Genomic DNA, 20,793 nt, shown 5'->3' on the forward strand with positions numbered 1-20,793 from the left:
CAGCTGGTCCCCAGGTGCTACTTCTTCCTTCAGAGCCAGGTTGTCTTGCATCTCCACCCCTCTGGTCACAGGATTCTCTCAGGGTCTGGCGTTTTCTGCCCTCCATGTGCAAAGCCTGAGATTACCTCACCTCAATTTCCAGCAACGCACAGAAACTGAGCCCATGGGCTGTCAGGCTCGGGAGAGGTTCTGATGGGTCCAGCTGGGTCCTGTGTCCCCCAGGTGCTGTTACTAAGGTGCAGAGGTCACGAGGTACAAGCATGGCTGTGAGCGCGGCCTCCCTTCCCTCCTCCATGGAGGGCAGAATGAGAGAAATGCAGTGATGGGGAGCTGGGGGGAGGCCCCAGAAGTTATCTTCTACTTGACTAAGGCAATGCCTGGCGTTTGCCTAAACACTTCTATTCACTTTTATTGCAAATTTAAGAGACACTTTAAAAAGGGCTGTGCTTGGATGCCAGTAAATGTTCTGAGTTCTACACAAACACTGATCATTGAGTTACCACACCCTCACACACTGTGTACCAGTACAGTCCCCGTGTTATCCTGGCTGGGAATGCAAGACTTCACACATCCGAGCGATTCCATCTTTGGGCAACTCTTAACTCTTCACTAGAACTCTGTTCCTTACAGTTACAATCTGTTTTGTAGCTTCCAAACATTTTTTGTAGTTCATTTTCTTGAGGTCTCTTTGAGCATTCTATACTTTCTCTCAAGTGATGGTCCTTCATATATTTAGAAACTGCCATTATATCGTGCATGCAACTCAGCCTGAGAAATTCAACAGTGTTAAAAGCACTGTGACCCTGGGGCAAGCCACCTACTCTCTTCAAGCCCCAGATTACTCATCTATAATACAGAAACAATTGCATAACCTTACTTCCCATGGTTGTCATGAGGATTAAGTGAAAGCACCTGCCACAATGGCAAGCAGGAGGTAGAGGGTCCACAACTGCTATTTGCCCTGCTCTCCGTCCACGGATCCATCCATCCTATCCATCCTATCGTGAAGCCTTTAGATCTTGATCCTGAAACCTAACACTTTCTATTCCATCTGGCTTTGTATCATCTGTTAAGTGACGATCCTGTCTTATGTCTTTGTCCAAGAAACTGATTTAAGTTATGGACTCTGGGAAGGCCAAGGAGGGAGTGTTGAGGCACCCCATTTTAAAGACTTACCCCAAGGTTAACATGGATTCATTAACTTGAACCCTTTGACTATGATTATTAGGTTATCAATCCACCCAGGTGCTCTTTCTCAGCTGGATTTCTCCATCTTTTCTGCAAACATATCATGAGAGCTTGTCAAGTAGCTTGGAGCTGCAGTACATCGTATTCTCATACTTCCCAGTTTACAACACCAAGTTAAACAGATGGGTACTACTGCTTGGAAAATGTAGTAAGCGACTTACCTTACCATCCTGATGAGCACGGTTTTCCTGTCAGAGTTCTCCAAATAGGCCCTTAAAAGCTATTTGTAGAATCTTGTCCAGGATTGTTCTTAGGTACAAGTTTTGCAAAATCTACCTTTTGAAAGTTAGATTGGCTTTTGTCCATTTCTGTTGTCTGAGCACCTTTGATAATGTCTGCCTAGTTTTCTATTGCTGTTGTAACAAATTACCACAAGTGTAGTGGCTCAAAATAACAGAAGTTTATTAACTTATAGTCTGTAGGTTAGGGTTGGACATTTTTAAGGTTTTTCACATGCCTTGCAAAAATATCCTCCAGGACCAGTTTTTACTCCTGCTGACTAAAGCTCCTCCATACTCTGCCAAACTAAGGATTCACATTTTATAATATTTGGTCAATTTTGAAAATTTTTTGAAATTGTTAAAATTAAAAATACACTCATTTTCCCAGTAATTCTATCTCCAGGAATTTATTCTGCAAATATACTCACACAAGTTTGGAAAGATGTATGTATAGATGGATATTGCAGGATTTTTTTTGCAAAAGCAATAGCTGGAAACACCCTGAATCTACACAAGTGAGAGCTGCTTAAATAAATTTTGGTATAATCATGCTGTGGAATACTTTGCATTGTGTATCTCCCAGATACATCATTAAGTGACACACGGAAGAGGCAGCAATGTATGCACAGTGGAATCCCATTTGTTAAAAATATACATACTCTCCTTCCTTTTTTAAAGGGAAAATTGCATTTCTATAACCTATATTAAGTTTCTCTATTTATGGTGGGAAATACATATGTTTGAAAACCGCAATGGAAGGAAAGACTGTTTTGCAGGTACCCCTATTTTTAGAAACTATTATACATATGCAAACAGGGATTGCTAAGGAAACAGTGAAAAGAGTTCTGGCAAAGATGGACAGTGTAGTAAGGTAATGGAGAATGTAAAATACAACCAATTGTGTTTAACAACTAAAGAAATTTTAAGTGTTTTTTACTTGCTAATTTTTTTTTTTTTGGCTGTACGTGGGCCTCTCACTGTTGTGGCCTCTCCCGTTGTGGAGCACAGGCTCCGGACGCGCAGGCTCAGCGGCCATGGCTCACGGGCATGTGGGATCTTCCCGGACTGGGGCACGAACCCGCGTCCCCTGCATCGGCAGGTGGACTCCCAACCACTGCGCCACCAGGGAAGCCCTACTTGCTAATTTTTAAAAGATATTAAAATTTGTTTCCTATCTAGCTTAGGGATGAGAGAAAAGGTGACCAGAAAAAACATTTCCAGGGGAAGGGTAAATTAGAAGTATGGGATTAACAGATATAAACTACTATATATAAAATAAATAAGCAACAGGAATTTACTCTGTAGCACAGGAACTATATTCAATATCTTGTAATAACCTATAATGGAAAGTAATCTGAAAAACCATATATATAAAAAACTAAATATAAATATATATGCATTATATATTAACTATATACATTATATATATCTATAATGTATATATAGCTTTTCAGATTTTCCATTGTTATTGTATGTTATATAAATATATATATATTTAACTGAATTACTTTGCTGTACATCTGAAACTAACACAATATTATAAATCAACTCTACTTCAATTTAAAAAAAAAATTTCCTGAGTTCCCTGGTGGCCTAGTGGTTAGGATCCCGTGCTTTCACTGCCGTGGCCCGTGTCCAAACCCTGGTCATTAACTGAGATCCCACAAGCCATGTGGCACAACCAATAAAAAAAAAAATTCCTATGTCTCTTTTATGTTGAGCTCAGAGTTTCCATTTAAAATGTAAGCTACTACATATACATGCTACTATATATATAAAATAGATAAAACAAGGACCTACTGTACAGTACAGGGAACTCTACTCAATATTTTATAATAATCTATATGGTATATAGATTGGTATATGGTATATATATATATATAAAACACATAACTGAATCACTTACTCAGTGATTCACCTGAAACTAACATTGTAAATCAACTATACTTCAATAAAACTTTTTAATTAAAAAAATAAAATATAAGCTACTATTAGCACAAAGAAACAGTGCATTGTGTTACCATGTGCATATTTAGTATTTTAAAATATGATATTTACAATAATGTATTTCAAGTCCACCAAGAAGAAAAAGCACCAAGGTGAATAAAGGAAAAATAGTGAAGGAAAGGAAATCAGAATTTCTGTAAAGGGAGAGCTTTGGGGTTCTCTAGTCAGAAGAGGAGTAGAGGGCTTCTCTCTGGGAGTTCATGGAGATTTTAAAAGTAACTGAAGCCTTCCCCAATCAATGAAGAGAACTGATATTTGTTGAGCATCTTCTGGGTACCAAGCGCTTTGCAAATGTGATCACTTTTTCCTCACTGCTTAGTGAGAGTGTCCTGCTTCTCTCCCTGAGCGACTGGTGAGGAAACTGAGGTTAAGTGAGGCTGCCAACCTACCCAGGTCACAGTCAGAAAGGAGTGGTGAGGGGAGGGATGGGCACCTCTGACTGTGGCTCGATTTTTTTTTTTTAACATCTTTATTGGGGTATAATTGCTTTACAATGGTGTGTTAGTTTCTGCTTTATAACAAAGTGAATCAGTTATACATATACATATGTCCCCATATCTCTTCCCTCTTGCATCTCCCTCCCTCCCACCCTCCCTATCCCACCCCTCCAGGCGGTCACAAAGCACCGGTGGCTCGATTTTTATTTCAGTAAAATGGTTATTTACTTCGCAGCTCTGGAAGACAGTATGACACGTAACGCAGGTAGGAAGTGAAGCACTGCTGCGGGTGGGTGTGGATGAGCATCAGCAGAGAGAGTGAAGTTGGGGATAATTCAGGGGGAAATCTCTCTGGACACCCTGGAAGCTCCGGATGGGCCCAGTGGAGCAGCTGTGACAGGTCAAGCCGCAGCCTGGCCGATGGCGCCCTCTGACGTTGGCTTGGGGTGCGCAGCTCCTCTTAGTCTTAGGGGAGAGAGCAATGGCTAGAAGCCAAGGCCCTCAGCTATTAGGGGCACAAGTGACTCACACCAGTTGTGTGTTGCTTCCTGTTGGTGTCTCCAAGCTGAGGCAACCTGGGTCAGATCATGACATGGTTGGCCTGTTCCAAGTCTCTCCAGATCTCAGACCACACCCCACAGCTCCTTGTAAGGAGCTCAGCTGAGCTGGGAGACGTTCCAGCTGATTAAAGCGACAAGCCTAAAATGATAGAGTTAAGCCTTTGATCATTTACTGTGAGAGCACAGCCAGAGTCTGAACCCAGAGGCTATGCCAACTCCCCTATTCCATTTTCCCCAATGGAATGGCATGTGAAGGGTGGCCTCACTGTTCAGAGACCGGAGTGAAAGGCTCCAGCAGCTTTATGGACCCTGAGGTGGAGGCAGGGGAAGGACTTGGAGGGGAGAGACCTGGGTCTGAGTCAGAGGGGGGACAAGGGTCTTCCAGGTTTCTCCGTCCTCTTCATTTAAGGAGGCCTCAGCAGAAGCACCAGAAGAGAACCTTGGCCCAGGGCCTGAGAAAATAAGACCTAGGAAGGAGGGCTCTGGGGCTGGGAGTATGAATATTTGAAGAGAGAGACTGCAGTGCCTTGCTGTCATCAGTCTGGGGTGGGGAGGGCAGCTCTCCACGTGAGGCTGTGAGGCCGGCCAGAGAGATCACAGAGGTTTTCAGCCCAGAGCCGGCCTCCTCACCTCTTCAGGGAGAGAGTCACTTTTGTTTTCCCATCACCTCTCTGTTCACTGACTTGTACCATCTTTCTCTTCCATTCCACCAAGAGTTAATTCCAGTCCCTGCCAAAAGTTCTTTTTTTAAAATATTATTTATTTATTTGGCTGCGCTGGGTCTTAGTTGCGGCCCATGGGATCTCTGTTGCTCCATGCAGGCTCTTAGTTGCGGCATGCGGGATCTAGTTCCCTGACCAGGGATCGAAACTGGGCCCCCTGAATTGGCAGCGTGGAGTCTTAACCACTGGACCACCATGGAAGTCCCGGCTGCCAAAAGTTTTGGGAGTTCCGGCAAAGTACCAGTCACACAATCTCCTTCCCTTTCTCAGGCTCTGAAGACCAGGGAGACCTATTGGGGAACCCACAACACGAACAGGGATATTCCAGCTTTAGGTAAGGTCCCAGGCTCACATTTTCAGTTCCCTGCTGTAGGCACTCTTGAGCTGTCTCCACCCTTCCCTACCCTACCAACCCAGCTCAGCCGTGGACACCCACTTCATCATCATCTTAGTGTCACCTCTCTCTGGAGCCAGTCCTGCTGTATACTGGTTCACTCAGAGCCCTGTAGGAGGGGTCAGGAAAGAGGCTCGCTGCCAGGAATGCAGCACCAGGGATGAGCCAGGAACTGTGGACACCCTTAACATTTTTCTGTGTGTGATAAAATATGCATAACAGAATTTACCATCTTAGCTATTTTTAAGTATACAGTTCAGTGATATTAAACACATTCACACTGCAGTGCAATCATTACCCCCATCCTTCTCCATAGATCTTATCACTGTAAAATTGTAACTCTGTACCCATTAAACATTAACTCCCATTTCCCCCTCCCCTTAACCCCTGGCAACAACCTTTCTATTTTCATAAAATCTATCTTATGATTTTGTCTACTCTAAGTGTCTCATATAAGTGGAATCACACAGTATTTGTTTTTTTGTGACTTGCTTATTTCACTAAGCAGAATATCTTCAAGGTTCATCCCTGTTGTAGCATGTCAGAATTTTCTTCTTCTTTTTTTTTTTAGAATCTTCTTCTTTTTAGGGCTGAAAAATATTCCATTGTGTCTACATAATATATTATTCTTATTCATTCATACATCAGTGGACACTTGGGTTGCTGCCACATTTTACCTATTGTGAATAATGCTGCTATGAACATAGGTGTACAGGTATCTCTTTGAGACCCTGCTTTCAATTCTTTTGGGTACATACCCAGAAGTGGAATCGCTGGATCATATGGCGATTCTAGTTTTAATTTTTTGAAGAACGGCCATATTGTTTTCCACAGCAGCTATATCATTTTACATCCTCATCAAAAAATGCACAAAGTTTCCAATTACTCCACAACCTCGTTATGTTCTTTGCTATTTTCTCTTTTTTTAATGGAAGCCATCCTAATGGGTGTGAGGGGAAATCTCACCGTAGTTTTGATTTCTATTTCCCTAATGATTAGTGATGTTGAGCAATTTCCATGTGCCTACGGTATATCTTCTTTGGAGAAATATCTGTTCAAGCCTTTTGCCCATTTTTCAATCAGGTTGTTTGTGTTTTTGTTGTTGAGTTTTAGGAGTTTTCTATATATTCTGGATATTAATCCCTTATCAGACATATGATTCGCAAACACTTCCTCCCTTTCAGTGGGCTGCCTTTTAACTCTTTTGATACTGTCTTTCCATGTGCAAAATGTTTAAATTTCATGAAGTTCAATTTGTTTATTTTCTTCTTTTGTTGCCTGTGTCTTTGGTGTCACATCCAAGAAATCATAGCCAGATCGAATGTCGTGAAGCTTTTGTCCTGTGTTTTCTTCTAAGATTTTACAGTTTTAGGTCTTATATTTAAGTCTTTTGTCCATTATGATTGCATTTTTGTGCACTGTGTTAGGTAACGGCCCAGTACAACTGGGCACACAGAGCTCTCTTTTATTTCAGGTGCTGACCCTCCCTTTGACGGGAAGGCCTATGAGACACAGTGGAGAGGCTCCTCCCAAAGGTACAGGAAGGTGGTCGGACACGTTTCCTTTCCGCTTAACTCCGGCCGTAAGAGCTCATCAACAGCCGTGGAAAGCAAGGGGTTCTTTACCTTCTTGGTAAACCCACCTCTGAGTAGAAGATAATATATTAGATCAGCAGCCAGACTGTCATCAAGGGTCAGTTTTTTCCACCAAGGGTTGGTCTAACATTTCCACCTTCTCCTGGCCCAGGGAAGAAACATCAGATGATGGAATGGCTGTTAGAACATCAGGTAAATTGTTGAACTAAATCACTCTATCATCAGAGCACAAAAAATGTTTTCATCACAGGATGGGGGAACCCTGGGTACCATCTCAGCAAGACAACACCCACCCCGCCTGCAGCCTTTTGAGATCTTAGACCTGGCCCGCCCCCTCCCCCCCACAGAAGTGGATGCCTGGTTTCCCCTCCCCTCACTGCACTGTCCTGCTGCCCATACCAGCCTCTTCTACCCCAACAGCAGAGTAATCCCCAGCCCTACTGGGAAGTGTGGGGGCCCAAGACTGAGAAAGTGCAGCGTTTCTAGGTAGAGATGGATCAGTGGACAGGCGCTTGGGTGAGACCCGTGGCTCACCTCTCCCAAGTCCTTACCAGAACATGACAGGCCCAGGAGCCAGAGGCCAGCCTGATTCTCACCTGCTGTGGTCCCTGATTTCTTCATAAGTTTCACGACGATGAAGCCAATTAGGATGAAGCAGGTGAAAATCAATGGGATGATCCATTCAATTAATGGATGGATGCAGACTGGTCATTATTTGGGGCGTTTAATGGTGGTTCTAAAACAAACAATAAAGCAAAAGCTGTGTGAAACCTAAGAATACACCTTCCTCAGCAGCTACTGTCCCCAGACAGCACATGTCCCCCCCCACAAAGTTACTGACCCATTATGTGAAACCACTGGGGTAGAAAGATGAACAGGGGTTGTGCCCTGTCCTCACGGAGCACATATTACTGCTGAGGGAGACAGCCAGTGTCCATCTGATTATCATGCAGGTGGCCCTGTTTACTGTGGGAAGTCCTTTTTGAGGAGGACACATCTAGGGGTGCTGAATTCTGTCTGGGGAGGGGTGAGGGCTTCATTAAGTGACATCTGAGCTGGTTAAAGGATCCCTACAACAGGAAGGAGAGAAGGCCTGGAAGCACAATACGTATATAGATCTGGGGACCATCTACCAGTGCCGGAGGACTGGGTCATTGGTTAATGGGGAAGGGGGCTCCTTCCTGTGCTGAGGGAGGTGGGCTAGGAAAGGAGGATGCTGGGAAATCCTATGCTATGCCTGTCACTGATTCTCCAGACAGGAAGTCCACCAAGAGATCAATCACTCCATCCATCCACCATATTTTCAATCGCACACACATATGTGCTCACATCCACACAGGGAAGGCACTAGACCTTTGAAGAGAGCTACCATCTCCTCCACACCCTGCTCAGTTACCCGTGGGCTCTGGTTCCAGCATGTTCTCCCAGTGTTCTAGGAATTCTCTAAACCAGTGACTGCAGTCTCCCGCTGAGATCTTCCTAAAACACTCGGCCAGTTCCTGGCTGTTCTCCCACTCCTCTTTGACCCCTGTGGCTCCAGGAGTGATGACTGTCCGGTTCACGTTCATCACGTCAAGGAGGGCTGTGTGTCTGTTGATTCTGAAGCGCAAGGATGCACCAGTGCATCGCTCTGCTTCGCGCTGACAACACAGCTTGACCTGCAGCGTGGGCGGATCTGTGCCCCTACACAAAGAAGCATCCTGGACTGTCCACAATCCGTCCTCCCCCGTAGCTCAAGTGTGTCTCTGCACATCTAGAGGCCTGTGCTCTTCTGTCCATGACTTGCCCTCTCCTGCCCATCAGGTCCACCAGGTCTCTCAGGTTGGACTGTGTTCCGTTCTTTCACACGAAGCTCCTTCCCTGCACGTGCTCTGCTCCTTCCCCTCTCTTGCTGACTGTCTCCAGCTACCCACCCCCTTTGCATACCTACCCCTGGTCTCCCTTTTGTCCAGTGTGATGACAGGCAGGACCATCCTGAGCTCTCGCCCCACTTCTCCCAGCATTTGGCTCAATTTTGTCTATGCTTTGGTGGCATTTACCTCCCCCGCCAGGAGACTCAAAGGTTTGACCTTGTTTCTGTCACTGTCATACTGGAGGAAAGACTTTGTGTCCACTGAGCCCTGGACTTCACACCAGGGCTGTCCAGGTCTGGACTGAGATCTGACAGTGAGGTCGAGGCAGAGAGAGTGAGCATCCATGAGAGAAAAACACAGGTGTGTCCCCAGAGATTCCCCATGAGGGGCCTGGCTGTAGAGGGAGGGGTCTCCATCCCAGACCCCCTCCATCTGCCGCGTCCTTAGTCCTGCCTCACCTTTAACTGTCTGAGGTTTAATTAAACACTTTGAGGCCACCATGGACCCCTCGGGTGCACATAGGAGGATTTACCTGACAAATCTTTTTAGCATCATGTACCAACTGTTGAGGTACCAAAAATACAAGACAGTGTCTGTACTCCAGGGACTTAAAATCTATCTGAACAGACAGGACTTTCAAAAAACGGGAAAAAAGACACCATAGGACGACACATGCCACATTCATGATGGGTCCTGGGTCATCAGGAAAGGCTTCCTGGAGTAGGAGGTGGGACTTGGCAGGAGAGGGAGAGCTGCCACACAAGCACAGGTCAGGCACCCTGCCTTAGGCTGGGGTCCCCACACCTCCGGGGCAGCCAGTCCAGCTAAACCACACCCTCACCATCCTAAGAGCACTGTGGACAGGTGCCTACCACTGTGGAGCCCTTTCCATTCCTGCCCGCCTCCCATCCTCCCCCTCCCCAGCCAGGTCCCCAGATCCCAGGACGCTCAATGCCCAGAGTCTTCCTGGGTTCTATCAGCAGCAGTATCAGCAAAAGAAGGCCTGTAGGGCTTCCCTGGTGGCGCAGTGGTTGAGAGTCCGCCTGCTGATGCAGGGGACACGGGTTTGTGCCCCGGTCCGGGAAGATCCCACATGCCGCGGAGCGGCTGGGCCCGTGAGCCATGGCCGCTGAGCCTGCGCGTCCGGAGCCTGTGCTCCACAACGGGAGAGGCCACAACAGTGAGAGGCCCGCGTACCACAAAAAAAAAAAAGAAAAAAGAATCCGCCTGCCAATGCAGGGGACACGGGTTCGAGCCCTGGTCCGGGAAGATCCCACATGCCACAGAGCAACTAAGCCCCAGCGCCACAACTACTGAAGCCCGTGCGCCTAGAGCCCGTGCTCCGCAACAAGAGAAGCCACCGCAATGAGAAGCCTGCGCACCGCAACGAGGAGTAGCCCCCGCTCGCCGTAACTGGAGAAAGCTCGCGCGCAGCAAAGACGACCCAACGCAGCCAAAAGTAAATAAAATAAATAAATAAAAATTCACTTTAATAACCTCCCCCCTTCACCCCCCAAAAAAAACCCCTTTTGTGGCGTGAGCAAAACTGCTGGGGGTTATGATCTCCTCTTCCCTCATTCCACCAACCACATTCTCCTCTAACCTTCCAACGAAATTCCTCTCCCCCTTCTCCCCGCTGCCTCTTTTGCCTCCCTTTCCCATCTCTCCCTCCCTCTTCCCATATTTTCTCCCACCTCCAGTCTGCATCCTAACCTCTCCAACTTTCTCTTTAATGATTAAGATTCACTCTCACCAAGTGCACCCCAGTGTTAATCAAGCTAGCTGCAGGCAAAGCGCACCTGGTCTATCACCGAAGGCGGATGCGCAATAGAGTCCAACCGTCCTGTTGGAGCCGAGACTCAAGAAAAGCTGGGACGTTATCACTAGCTTCTGTTCTTTGCACCTTGCAAACTCCTCCAAGGCCACTGGAGGAACAAGCTCAGAGCAAGGGTGTAGGAATTTCATTCCTTTCTTATCAACCATCAGTCCCCAGCCTCTCCTGCCTGGCAGTTCCCCTCGTCCTGCACATCTCTCCCCTCACCCCACCCTCTTCGCCCCAGCCATCCCCCGCGCAGTTGGCTAAACACAGCGGTCTCAGGGGTGGTGGCTTGGGGATGGCGGGATAGGACTGAACCCTTGGGGGACCCGCCGTGGGGTCTACTCGCCGCGCACTCCTTCCCTTCTCACCCGTCTCCCGGGCCGAGCGCCTGCGATCGGTGGGGCGCGGTCCTCGCCTGCCCGGTCTACCCAACGTTGCTTTCCCAGCTTGAGACTGTCGCTGTTTGCAAGCACAAGAGAAGACTCCGAAAACTCTCTCCTCGGGGTTTTCAGTTTGAATCCCTCAGTCTTCTCTCGAATGTCTGTCTCCCCGACGTCCCGCCGACCCGGCTCGGCCAGAGCTCGGCCGGCTGCGTCCCGAGCGGCGTCGGGGGGAGCGGGACCCGCCGCGGCTACAAAGAGGAGCCCGGGCCGAGCTCCCGCGCTCCGGGGAGGCTCGCGGGGCCGGGAACAAACAGCCTCTGGGAGACGTGGGAGGACCCGGGCCGCGGAGCCGGGTGAGTGAGGTCTCTGCGCCGAGAAGGGACGGGGATGCGGGGCGACCACGAGCTTCTTTCCTCTTGCCAACCTGGGCGGGATTTGGGGACCCGGGACTGGAGACCGAGAGCTACTTCTCGCCAATTACTCTCCACGAGCACCTCAGGGAAGACAGGTTACAACTTCGCTGCGCGTTTCCCACGGAAGCCAGCTGACTTCCGGGTCGGCTCCACCCTATTTCCTAGGACTCTGGCCCCGCCCCCACGCCTACTCTACTACTCCCCGCCCCTCCTCCCGCGCTTCCTAATCAGACATTCCTCCCCACCTACCTGGCAGCGGCCACAGGGCAGTCGTTCTTGGGTGGCGTTCATTGCAAGTCCAGCTAAGTAAATAGATAAAATAAATAAATAAAAGTGCATGGCACCGGACATCTAACTTATTCTTCCGACTGCCCCTCCCCGCTTTCGGTTCCATGAATCTCACCGCCCTTCTAGGTCGTCTGTGATCAAGGCCAGGACAAGTCAGAGGGGGCAGGGCACCACCCACTCTCTCTAGCAACATTCCCTCCCTTCTCGTCATCCACAGTGGTCCCCACATTCATCTTGAACCTCCAGGGTCCCAGGCGCACGGGTCTTCCCCAGAACACACGCACCCCTCACTTCACACTGCCGCTGTGTATTGGTTTGATGCAAGAATGAAGTAAGATGTGTCAGAGTGTCGTCTCACCGGCTGTGGTTCATCGGCACATTTTTAGCTCATCTGCCGTGGGGCTCCGCTGGTGGCTTGTCATAAGAACATGTGGAGAAGCCACCACAGCAAAGGGACAGTTAGACTATAAATACCGAGAATTTGCGAGGAGTATCCCAGAGTTCCAGTCTGGGCAAAAGCTACCCTTTGGTGACCTAGCTTTCCCTTAAATTGTCTGTTTCCATGAGAAATCTAGCAGAATCAGTGGTTCTGCTTTCACTCTTCCTCCATGTTATGTAATATTTTGATATTTGTATATACTGTGAAATGAAAACCATAACCGTTTAGGTAACAACCATCACCACACGTAGTTAAAATTTTTTTCCCTTTGGTGAAAACTTCTGAGATCTACTCTCTTAGCACTTTTCAAATATATTGATACAATCCAGTTGTCCCTCGGTATCCACTGGGGATTGGTTCCAGGACCCACCTGGGATACCAAAATTCTCTGGTGCTCAGGTCCCATAGGCAGCCCTCCGTATCCGCGATTCCTCATTGGAGGATTCAACCAGCCCCGGACCCAACCAACGGCAGATCGAGTAGTACTGTATTTATTGAAAACAATCCGAGTACAGAGTGAAGTAAATCAGAAGGAGAAAAACAAATACCGTATGCCAATACATATATATGGAATCTAAGAAAAAAAATGTCATGAAGAACCTAGGGGTAAGACGGGAATAAAGACACAGACCTACTAGAGCATGGACTTGAGGATATGGGGAGGGGGAAGGGTAAGCTGGGACAAAGTGAGAGAGTGGCATGGACATATATACACTACCAAATGTAAACTAGATAGCTAGTGGGAAGCAGCCGCATAGCACAGGGAGATCAGCTCGGTGGCTTGTGACCACCTAGAGGGGTGGGGTAGGGAGGGTGGGAGGGAGGGAGACGCAAGAGGGAAGAGATATGGGAACATATGTATATGTATAACTGATTCACTTTGTTATAAAGCAGAAACTAACACACCATTGTAAAGCAATTATACTCCAATAAAGATGTTAAAAAATAATTTTAAAAAATAATAAATAAAAAATAAAGTGGTCTCACAAAGTTCAAACCTGTGTTGTTCAGGGGTCAAATGTACACCATGCTGTACATTACATCCACAGGTCTTATTTATTTTATAGCTGGAAGTCTGTACTTTTTACTGTCTTCACCCCTTTCTCCCATCCTCCCCAATCCCCACCTCTGACAATCACCACCACTATGTTCTATCTATGAGTTTTATTTATTTATTTATTTAATTTTTTTGCGGTACGTGGGCCTCTCACTGTTGCGGCCTCTCCCGTTGTGGAGCACAGGCTCCGGACGCGCAGGCCCAGCGGCCATGGCCTGTGGGCCCAGCCGCTCCGCGGCATGTGGGATCCTCCCGGACCAGGGTACGAACCCGTGTCCCCTGCATCGGCAGGCGGACTCTCAACCACTGCGCCACCAGGGAAGCCCTCTGAGTTTTTTAAAAAAATTTTTTTTGGTTCCATAATCACGATAATACGATATGTGTCTTTCTCTTTCTGGTTTCTTTCACTTGGCCTAATGCCCTCAAGTTCCTTCCATGTTGTCACAAATGACAAGGTTTCCTTCTCTTTTATGGAGGAATAATATTCTGTTATGTGAATATATATATCACTTCCGTTCACCATTCATCTGTCAGTGGACACTAGGTTGCTCCATGTCTAGGCTGCTGTAAGCAGTGCGGCTCTCACCCAAATGTGCCTGTTGCTCATGCCTTGTGTTCCGCTGTCTCCACACCACCCCAACATGGGCCCCTCCCAAAGGGAGAAGCTGGCTTGCCTCAGGCCTGATTTTGCAAAATCCCTTTAAGCATCAACAGGCCATAAACCTTGGTGTGGGCTTCTGTCCTTTCCCACAGGCTTTTGACAGTTTTGAGGAGTTATCAGAACTCAAAGCTGAGCTTGCCTAAGTAACTGTTTTCAAGCAGTATGAAACCTTTGTCTTGGTTAATTTTATATGTCAACTTGACTAAGCTAAGGGATACCCTTAGAGCTGGTAAAACATGATTTCTGGGTTTGTCTGGGAGGGTGTTTCTGGAAGACATTAGCATTAGAATCTTCATAGAGAGAGAGAGTTGCTCTGTATGTAGTTGTACTTGAGGTGTGTTCATGGGAAAGGGGAGCTCAGGGCTTCCTATTCGGCCATCTTGATCTTGCTTTAGTGTGATCGATGATCTTTGATGTTACCACTGTAGTTGTTTTGGGGCACCAGGAACTGTGCCCATATCAGATGGCACACTTAAGCGTTATATGTTGGGTGTGTTCTTACTGCTCCGCTGACCTTCCCTTCCCTCATCTCTCTCCCTCTCCTCGGACCTCCTGAGTCCCTGAGACAAAACAATATTGAAATTTGGCCAATTAATAACCTTACAGTAGCCTCTCAGTGGCCCAGTGAAAGGAAGAATCATGTGTCTCTCACTTTAAATCCAAAGCTAGAAATGGTTAAGCTTTTGAAGAAGGCATGTCGAAAGCCAAGACGGCCAGAAGCTAGGCCTCTTGTGCCAAACAGTCAAGTTGTGAATGCAAAGGAAAAGTTCTTAAAGCAAATCAAAAGTGCTACTCCAGTGACCACACAAATGATAAGAAAGCAAAACAGCCTTATTACTGGTACCGAGAAAAGTTTTACTGGTCTGAAGAGAAGATCAAGCGAGCCACAACATTGCCTTAAGCCAAAGTCTAATCCGGAACGAAGCCCTAACTCTCCTCAATTCTATGAAGGCTGAGGGAGGAGAGGAAGCTGCAGAAGAAAAGTTTGAAGCTGGTAGAGGTTGGTTCATGAAGTTTAGGGAACGAAGCCCTCTCCATCATGTAAAAGTGCAGAGTGAAGCAGCAAGGGCTGATGTCAATCTGCAGACATAGAGAATGGACTTGAGGACATGAGGAGGGGGAAGGGTAAACTGGGACGAAGTGAGAGAGTGGTATGGACATATATCCACTACCAAATGTAAAACAGATAGCTAGTGGGAAGCAGCCGCATAGCACAGGGAGATCAGCTCGGTGCTTTGTGACCACCTAGAGGGGTGGGATAGGGAGGGTGGGAGGGAGCCGAAAGAGGGAGGGGATATGGGGATATATGTATAACTGGTTCACTTTGTTATAAAGAAGAAACTAACACACCATTGTAAAGCAATTGTACTCCAATAAAGATGTTAAAATAAATAAATAAATTAATTAAATGCTCTCAATTATATGAATGTGTAAGGGTATCCCAGTGGTTTGTTTTTTTTGTCATGTTGGTTATTTGGAATATGTTCAATCTCTTCACAGGCTCACTCACCACCTGTGAACTACTCAAGCATTTGCCCAAAACTTAGGAGAATTTAACTTATTCTTATTTATTTGTAGGAGTTCATTATTTATTCTGAATATGATCCTCTACCCATGGGGAAATAAAACAACTTTTCAAAGTAGATGTGTTTGTGCTGTGAAGGCTGACTTCTCCCTGGAGAAAGGGAGGTCGAGGTGGAGGAATCACAGGAGAGTCACCGCTGAGGGAGACGGGGATCTAGGCAAAATCGAAAAAAATCTCATTGTTTAAATTCCAGAATATACATTTGCATCCAGGTTATGTGGATAATGTTTGAGACAGACAGCTGGACTGCATGTCACTTTAAGAGCAATCCTTACATTCTCTGTTTCCACAAGAAATGTAGCAGAATCACCAGTTATATTTAATCCTATAACGCGGAGAATGGTGAAATGCCATGAATTCTCTCCTGGATTATAAAACAGAAATCTGAAGGAATTAAGTTTTTTGCAATATAGAGATATTGATTTAAATATCAGTATAGTGTAATAAATTACTAAGGGAAACAGTTATAAATAAAATTTTGTTCTTTTTTTTGATTCGAGTATAAATTGCTTTACAATGCTGTGTCAGTTTGTGCTGTACAATGAAGTGAATCAGCTATATGTCTACATATGTCCCTTCCCTCCTGGACCTCCCCTCCCCCCCCCACCCCGCCATCCCACCCCTCTAGGTCATCACAGAGCACCGAGCTGAGCTCCCTGTGCTATACAGCAGGTTCCCACTAGCTATCTATTTTACACATGGTACTGGATGTCAATCCCAATCTCCCGATTCATCCCACCCTCCCCTTCCCCCCTGTGTCCCCACGTCCGTTCTCTACCTCTGCATTTCTATTCCTGCCCTGCAAATAGGTTCATCTGTACCATTTTTCTAGATTTCACATATATGCGTTAATATACGGCATTTATTTTTCTCTTTCTGACTCACTTCACTCTGCCGATAATACACTGAGGCTGTTTCTCTGGACATAGAATGAACCCCTGAGGTCCTGCAATATCATCATTTGCAAGAACGAGGTCACAATGCAGACAAGTGTCTGATTTTTCACAGACTGGAAGAAGATGGAAAGTGTCCTGTTTGTGGAGATTTCTTGTTCAAGCAGTTGAACGTTTCAGTGCAGGGATTCCATCACTTAGCACCAAGAGAAAGTGGCAAAATATGTTTGAAAAAAAAAGATGCTGGGTAAGATGTTCACCAAATGTGATAAAGGCCACGAGATGGTGCTTCTACCGTGTCATCGGAATGGGATGGCAGACTTGGGATTCATAGGGTCTGATCTCCTGGGGTCTAAAGCAGGAACAGCAGGACATCAAAGGTGGCCAAGCAAAGGCCAAGTCCCTGAGGGAGACAGAGCACCTGTCTGAAGGCTTCATGGGATCACCGTCAGCCTTCAGAAAAGAAACAGGTGTTGGTCCACAGGGCGGAGGCAATCCCGTCACCTTCCTGGGGCTGCCCCTCCCCAGTCCCTCCCCACCTCCAGCCTTGCCCTCTGCCCCCCACCTCCACCCTGGGTCCGGCAGCTTGTTCTCACCTCTTCCTTCCCTTCCTGCATCACAGAGTCAGCCCCAGGCCCTGCTACCACCCACTTAGGCTCAAGACTGAAGCCAGTGAGGACTCAATCTGCTCCCTTTACTCAGGTCCTTATCCTCCCTGAAGGAGGGCCTAAAGGACCCAGTGGCAGTTCCCATGGAGGAGAGGTCTTGCATCCTCATGGCCTTGGGGAGGGCTGCAGGCAAACCTCCTTCTTTTCCCTCCTCTCCAGGCCTCTTAGGCACCAGCACACAACACAGCTCTCAGGACGAGGGTCCCGCCTGCACTCCATCTCTTCCTGGTCCAGCCTAGCTGGAGCGTCCACCGCGGCTCAGTCCCACCCATCCCACGAGTCACCTCTGCTCAAGGCAGGGGCCGCTCAGTGACTGGGGCTCTGGGGTGCGCAGGAGGTTGGGGCCAAGTGCGAGCAACAGGCTGAGCCAGAATCCCTGCTGTTCCAAGGAGCACCGGCCCCTCCTAATTCTGTCCTGCACAGTCTCTACTGTTGGCTTTGTGTCTTGCCTGCTGTGACCCAAGTGACTTCCTGCGAGAACAGACCTTTGGAGTTGGGTCTGCAAAGGTCTCCCCACCCCTTCCTCCTGGGATGAGACCCCGGCCCCTCTCCTCTTAGCCCCCTGGATGTGTCCCCTTAGCTTTGACGCATCACGTGCAGCCGCCGTCCTGCTCCCACCCAGTGTGAGTCCTGCCCGCACTGTGTGTGCCTGCTGTCCCCTCACCACCTACAACCGGGCCCTGCCAAACAGGTGTCTGTGTTGAGTCAGGCAGACTTTGCTAGACTCCTTTATCAGCAACAGGCCCTAAGCCTTTGTGGGGGCCCTCCCCTTTCTGTCATCTGACAGGGCGGGGCTATCAGAACTCAGGGCTGGGCTTGTGCAAGTTATTGCTCTTGAGCGATATGAGGTCTTGTTCACCTGGCTTCATTTCCAGGGTGAGAAGCTTCAGTGAGGGGCAGGGGTTGGGCTGGGATTCACCTTCTCCCATCCTCCCACCAGGCCATGCGCCCCTTCCTTCCCTCTGAATTCCTCCCTCAGTACCTGTTCTTATAGAGGACTCCACCCAGGATGCCAGTTATGACGGACCAGGAGAGGACCACGGGGAGGACCCAAGTGATGGGCTTGATGGCTGTGGCCCTGGACTGGGCTTTGGGGGGTCCGTGGTTGGTGATGCTGCAAGGAAAGGAAGAATGAAAGCCCTTGTCCAGACCCCAAACTGAGGAGATCCCTCCTTAGCCCCCCGGCCCAGGTTCCCCTACTATGCACACGGTTCTCATCCACCATGTGGCGTCCCCATGACAGGTCCTGAGGAGACATGGGGGGAGGGGGTGAGCCATGTCCCCACGGGGCTCAGACAGCTAATGGGGGAGCAAGGGTTCCAATATAGCCACTCACTCCTACTGTGACAGAAGAGGAGGTGACACGTGAGGATGGGAACAGAGAAGTCCTCTCACGAGCTGATGTTTGAGGTGGTATTGACAGATTTCCAGAAGTGGAATAGGTGAGATTTAAAAAAAGATTCTGGAAAGAGGAAACAGTCAGAAATAAATCTCTGACATCAGAATGATGCCCTCATGTTTGGGGTCAGCAAGAATCCATGTTAAATGGTCCCAAGACCTGTGCACTGAGGCAGGTGTCAGGAGGTGGGAAGGGGAAGGGAGGGTGGCAGAACATGCCCAGGGCCATTGTTCTCCCAGGAAGAACCCACCTTGGATGGATCACTTTCCCAAACACAAACACACACACACACAGGGGTGGGTCCATGCCACCTTGAGAGGACTGCCACTTCCTCCTCTTCTCACTTACCCGTTGTCTTCAACATTTTCTCCCAGTGCACCAAGAAATCCTGAAGCCAGGCCCTACAGTCTCCCATGGAGGTCTTCTTGAAGAACTTGGTCACAGCTGTGTCATTCTCCCACTTCTCTTTCATCTGTCTGCTTCCAGAATGAACCACTGTCCGCTGTCCATTCTCTGAATCAAAGAGGAACCACATCCATCCATTGAAGCCAAACTGTCAGGATCCACTGGTGCCTCCATCGTCTTCACACCCCATGTCATCCTGCCCTGTGGGGTGACAGGGTCTGCCCCCAACGTGGGAAAGAGCTCAGCCCCTGGGCTTGACAAATTTTTTGCCCCCACCTGTGTCCATCTCCCCTGGGCCCAGCTAATCTGGCCCTGTTCTCTCCTCCAACGCCTGCTCTTTCCACTGGACTACTAGGGAAGGACCAATGTCCAACTTTATTTTATTTTTTACTCAAAAACAATGAATGCAGCTAAGTCCCCAGTCTGTTCCTCCTGCACTTGGACTTTCTAACTCACCCCTGGCCGTGTGTTTCTCCGGGGTAACATCAGGCAGCTGCTCCTTGGGCAAGTCCCCGACGTCTTTGAATGTTTCCATCTGCCCTTGTTCAGGCCTTTGTGGCTTTCACCTCTTCACCCAGGGGACTCATGGATTGGATCTTAGCACCACCACAATCATAGGAGAGAAAAACCTTTCCATCCACCTGGCCTTGAACCACACACCATGGTTGTCCAGGTCTGGGCTTAGGATGGACGGTGAAGTTGTAGCAAAGAGAGTGAACGTCTGTGAAGGCAAAACACAGGTGAGGTTGGGGGTGGGAGAGAAGGACCCATATACCCCCCTTACCGCAGTTATGGGACAGCAAAGTAAACCTGTAGGCCTGGGCTGGCAGAGCAAGGACTGCCCCGCTGGTCCCTCCCCCTCACCATATAGGCAGTGCCCCTCCCTTCCTTGAGGAGAAGGAGAAGGCCCCCGCCTGGCAGAAATCACACATCCTGGATATGTCCCCTTGTCCACCAGGTCAGTACCCAGCATCAGTCAGCACGTAATCTTTCCAGAGACGTGCCAGGCTGTGATGCGGGAAAAGCCTAGAGACAGAGAATTGTCAGAATCTAGCTCAGTGTCCTGCGGGGAGATGGAGAATGTGTGGGGCTGCTCCCGAGGAAGCAGGATCACAGCGGGGGTGGATGAGCACAGAACCCAAAGCTGGAGGAGGGAGTTTACAGTTACACGGCACAGGAGTCAGCGAGGCCTGGGGAGATGCTGCTAAATGTGTTACCTGGCCCACATCGCATGAAAGAGAAAATCCAGAACTTCCAAGGCACATAGTAGAGGAGGGGATTTAAAAGCAACTATTGATAAAATATAGATTGTCTTTAATGAAAAGACAATCCAATTGACAACAGACTTCTAGTCAGTTTTGAAAAATTATCTGCCATTATGTCTTCAAATATGACTTCTCCGTTTTATTTTACCTCTCCCTTTAGGATTCAAGTGAAATGTGGGGTAAAACTCACTGTGTCTGCTATGTCTCCTACTCTTTCTTCCGTATTTTTCCACCCTTTGGACTTTCTGTACCTGATTCCAGATAATTTCTTTTGATTTACCTTCTAGTTGACCAATTCTCTCTTCAGGCATGTGTGACCTGCTATTAGACACATTTATTGAATTCTTAATTTTAGTTATTCAATTTTACATTTATAGATTATTCCACATATCAAGTATCCAAGTATTATTCCACGTATCAAGTATAATTTCTAGTTCTCTACTGAAATTTTCCATCTTTTTTTTAGCTCCTTAAACATACT

At 47.7% G+C, this 20,793-nt stretch overlaps 2 protein-coding genes and 1 long non-coding RNA gene across 3 annotated transcripts; all 3 read right to left on the reverse strand.

The window, feature by feature from the left end:
- Positions 1-4,075: 4,075 nt before the first annotated feature.
- Positions 4,076-11,796, reverse strand: LOC111166886 (uncharacterized). Its single transcript, XR_016395250.1, has 3 exons — positions 11,225-11,796; positions 7,781-7,920; positions 4,076-7,326 (listed from the first exon to the last, which is right to left on the reverse strand). It is a non-coding gene; the product is annotated as an uncharacterized LOC111166886 (long non-coding RNA).
- Positions 7,927-9,172, reverse strand: LOC111166880 (retinoic acid early transcript 1E). Its single transcript, XM_022559114.3, has 2 exons — positions 9,146-9,172; positions 7,927-8,884 (listed from the first exon to the last, which is right to left on the reverse strand). The coding sequence occupies exons 1-2, from the start codon at positions 9,155-9,157 to the stop codon at positions 8,573-8,575; spliced, it is 324 nt and encodes a 107-aa protein (XP_022414822.2). The 5' UTR covers positions 9,158-9,172; the 3' UTR covers positions 7,927-8,572.
- Positions 11,797-16,644: 4,848 nt separating the features above from the next.
- LOC111168389 (UL16-binding protein 3-like) lies at positions 16,645-19,380 on the reverse strand. Its single transcript, XM_030760359.2, is given in 3 exon segments — positions 16,645-18,343; positions 18,346-18,357; positions 18,991-19,380. Coding segments are annotated over 3 exon segments (324 nt in total). The 5' UTR covers positions 19,178-19,380; the 3' UTR covers positions 16,645-18,218.
- Between the last annotated feature and the right edge of the window lie 1,413 nt (positions 19,381-20,793).

Source organism: Delphinapterus leucas, chromosome 12, assembly GCF_059928025.1.
Source record: "Delphinapterus leucas isolate spDelLeu-1000000601 "Yukka" chromosome 12, BTC_Dleu_Yukka2, whole genome shotgun sequence".
Classification (NCBI taxonomy): Eukaryota; Metazoa; Chordata; class Mammalia; order Artiodactyla; family Monodontidae; genus Delphinapterus; species Delphinapterus leucas.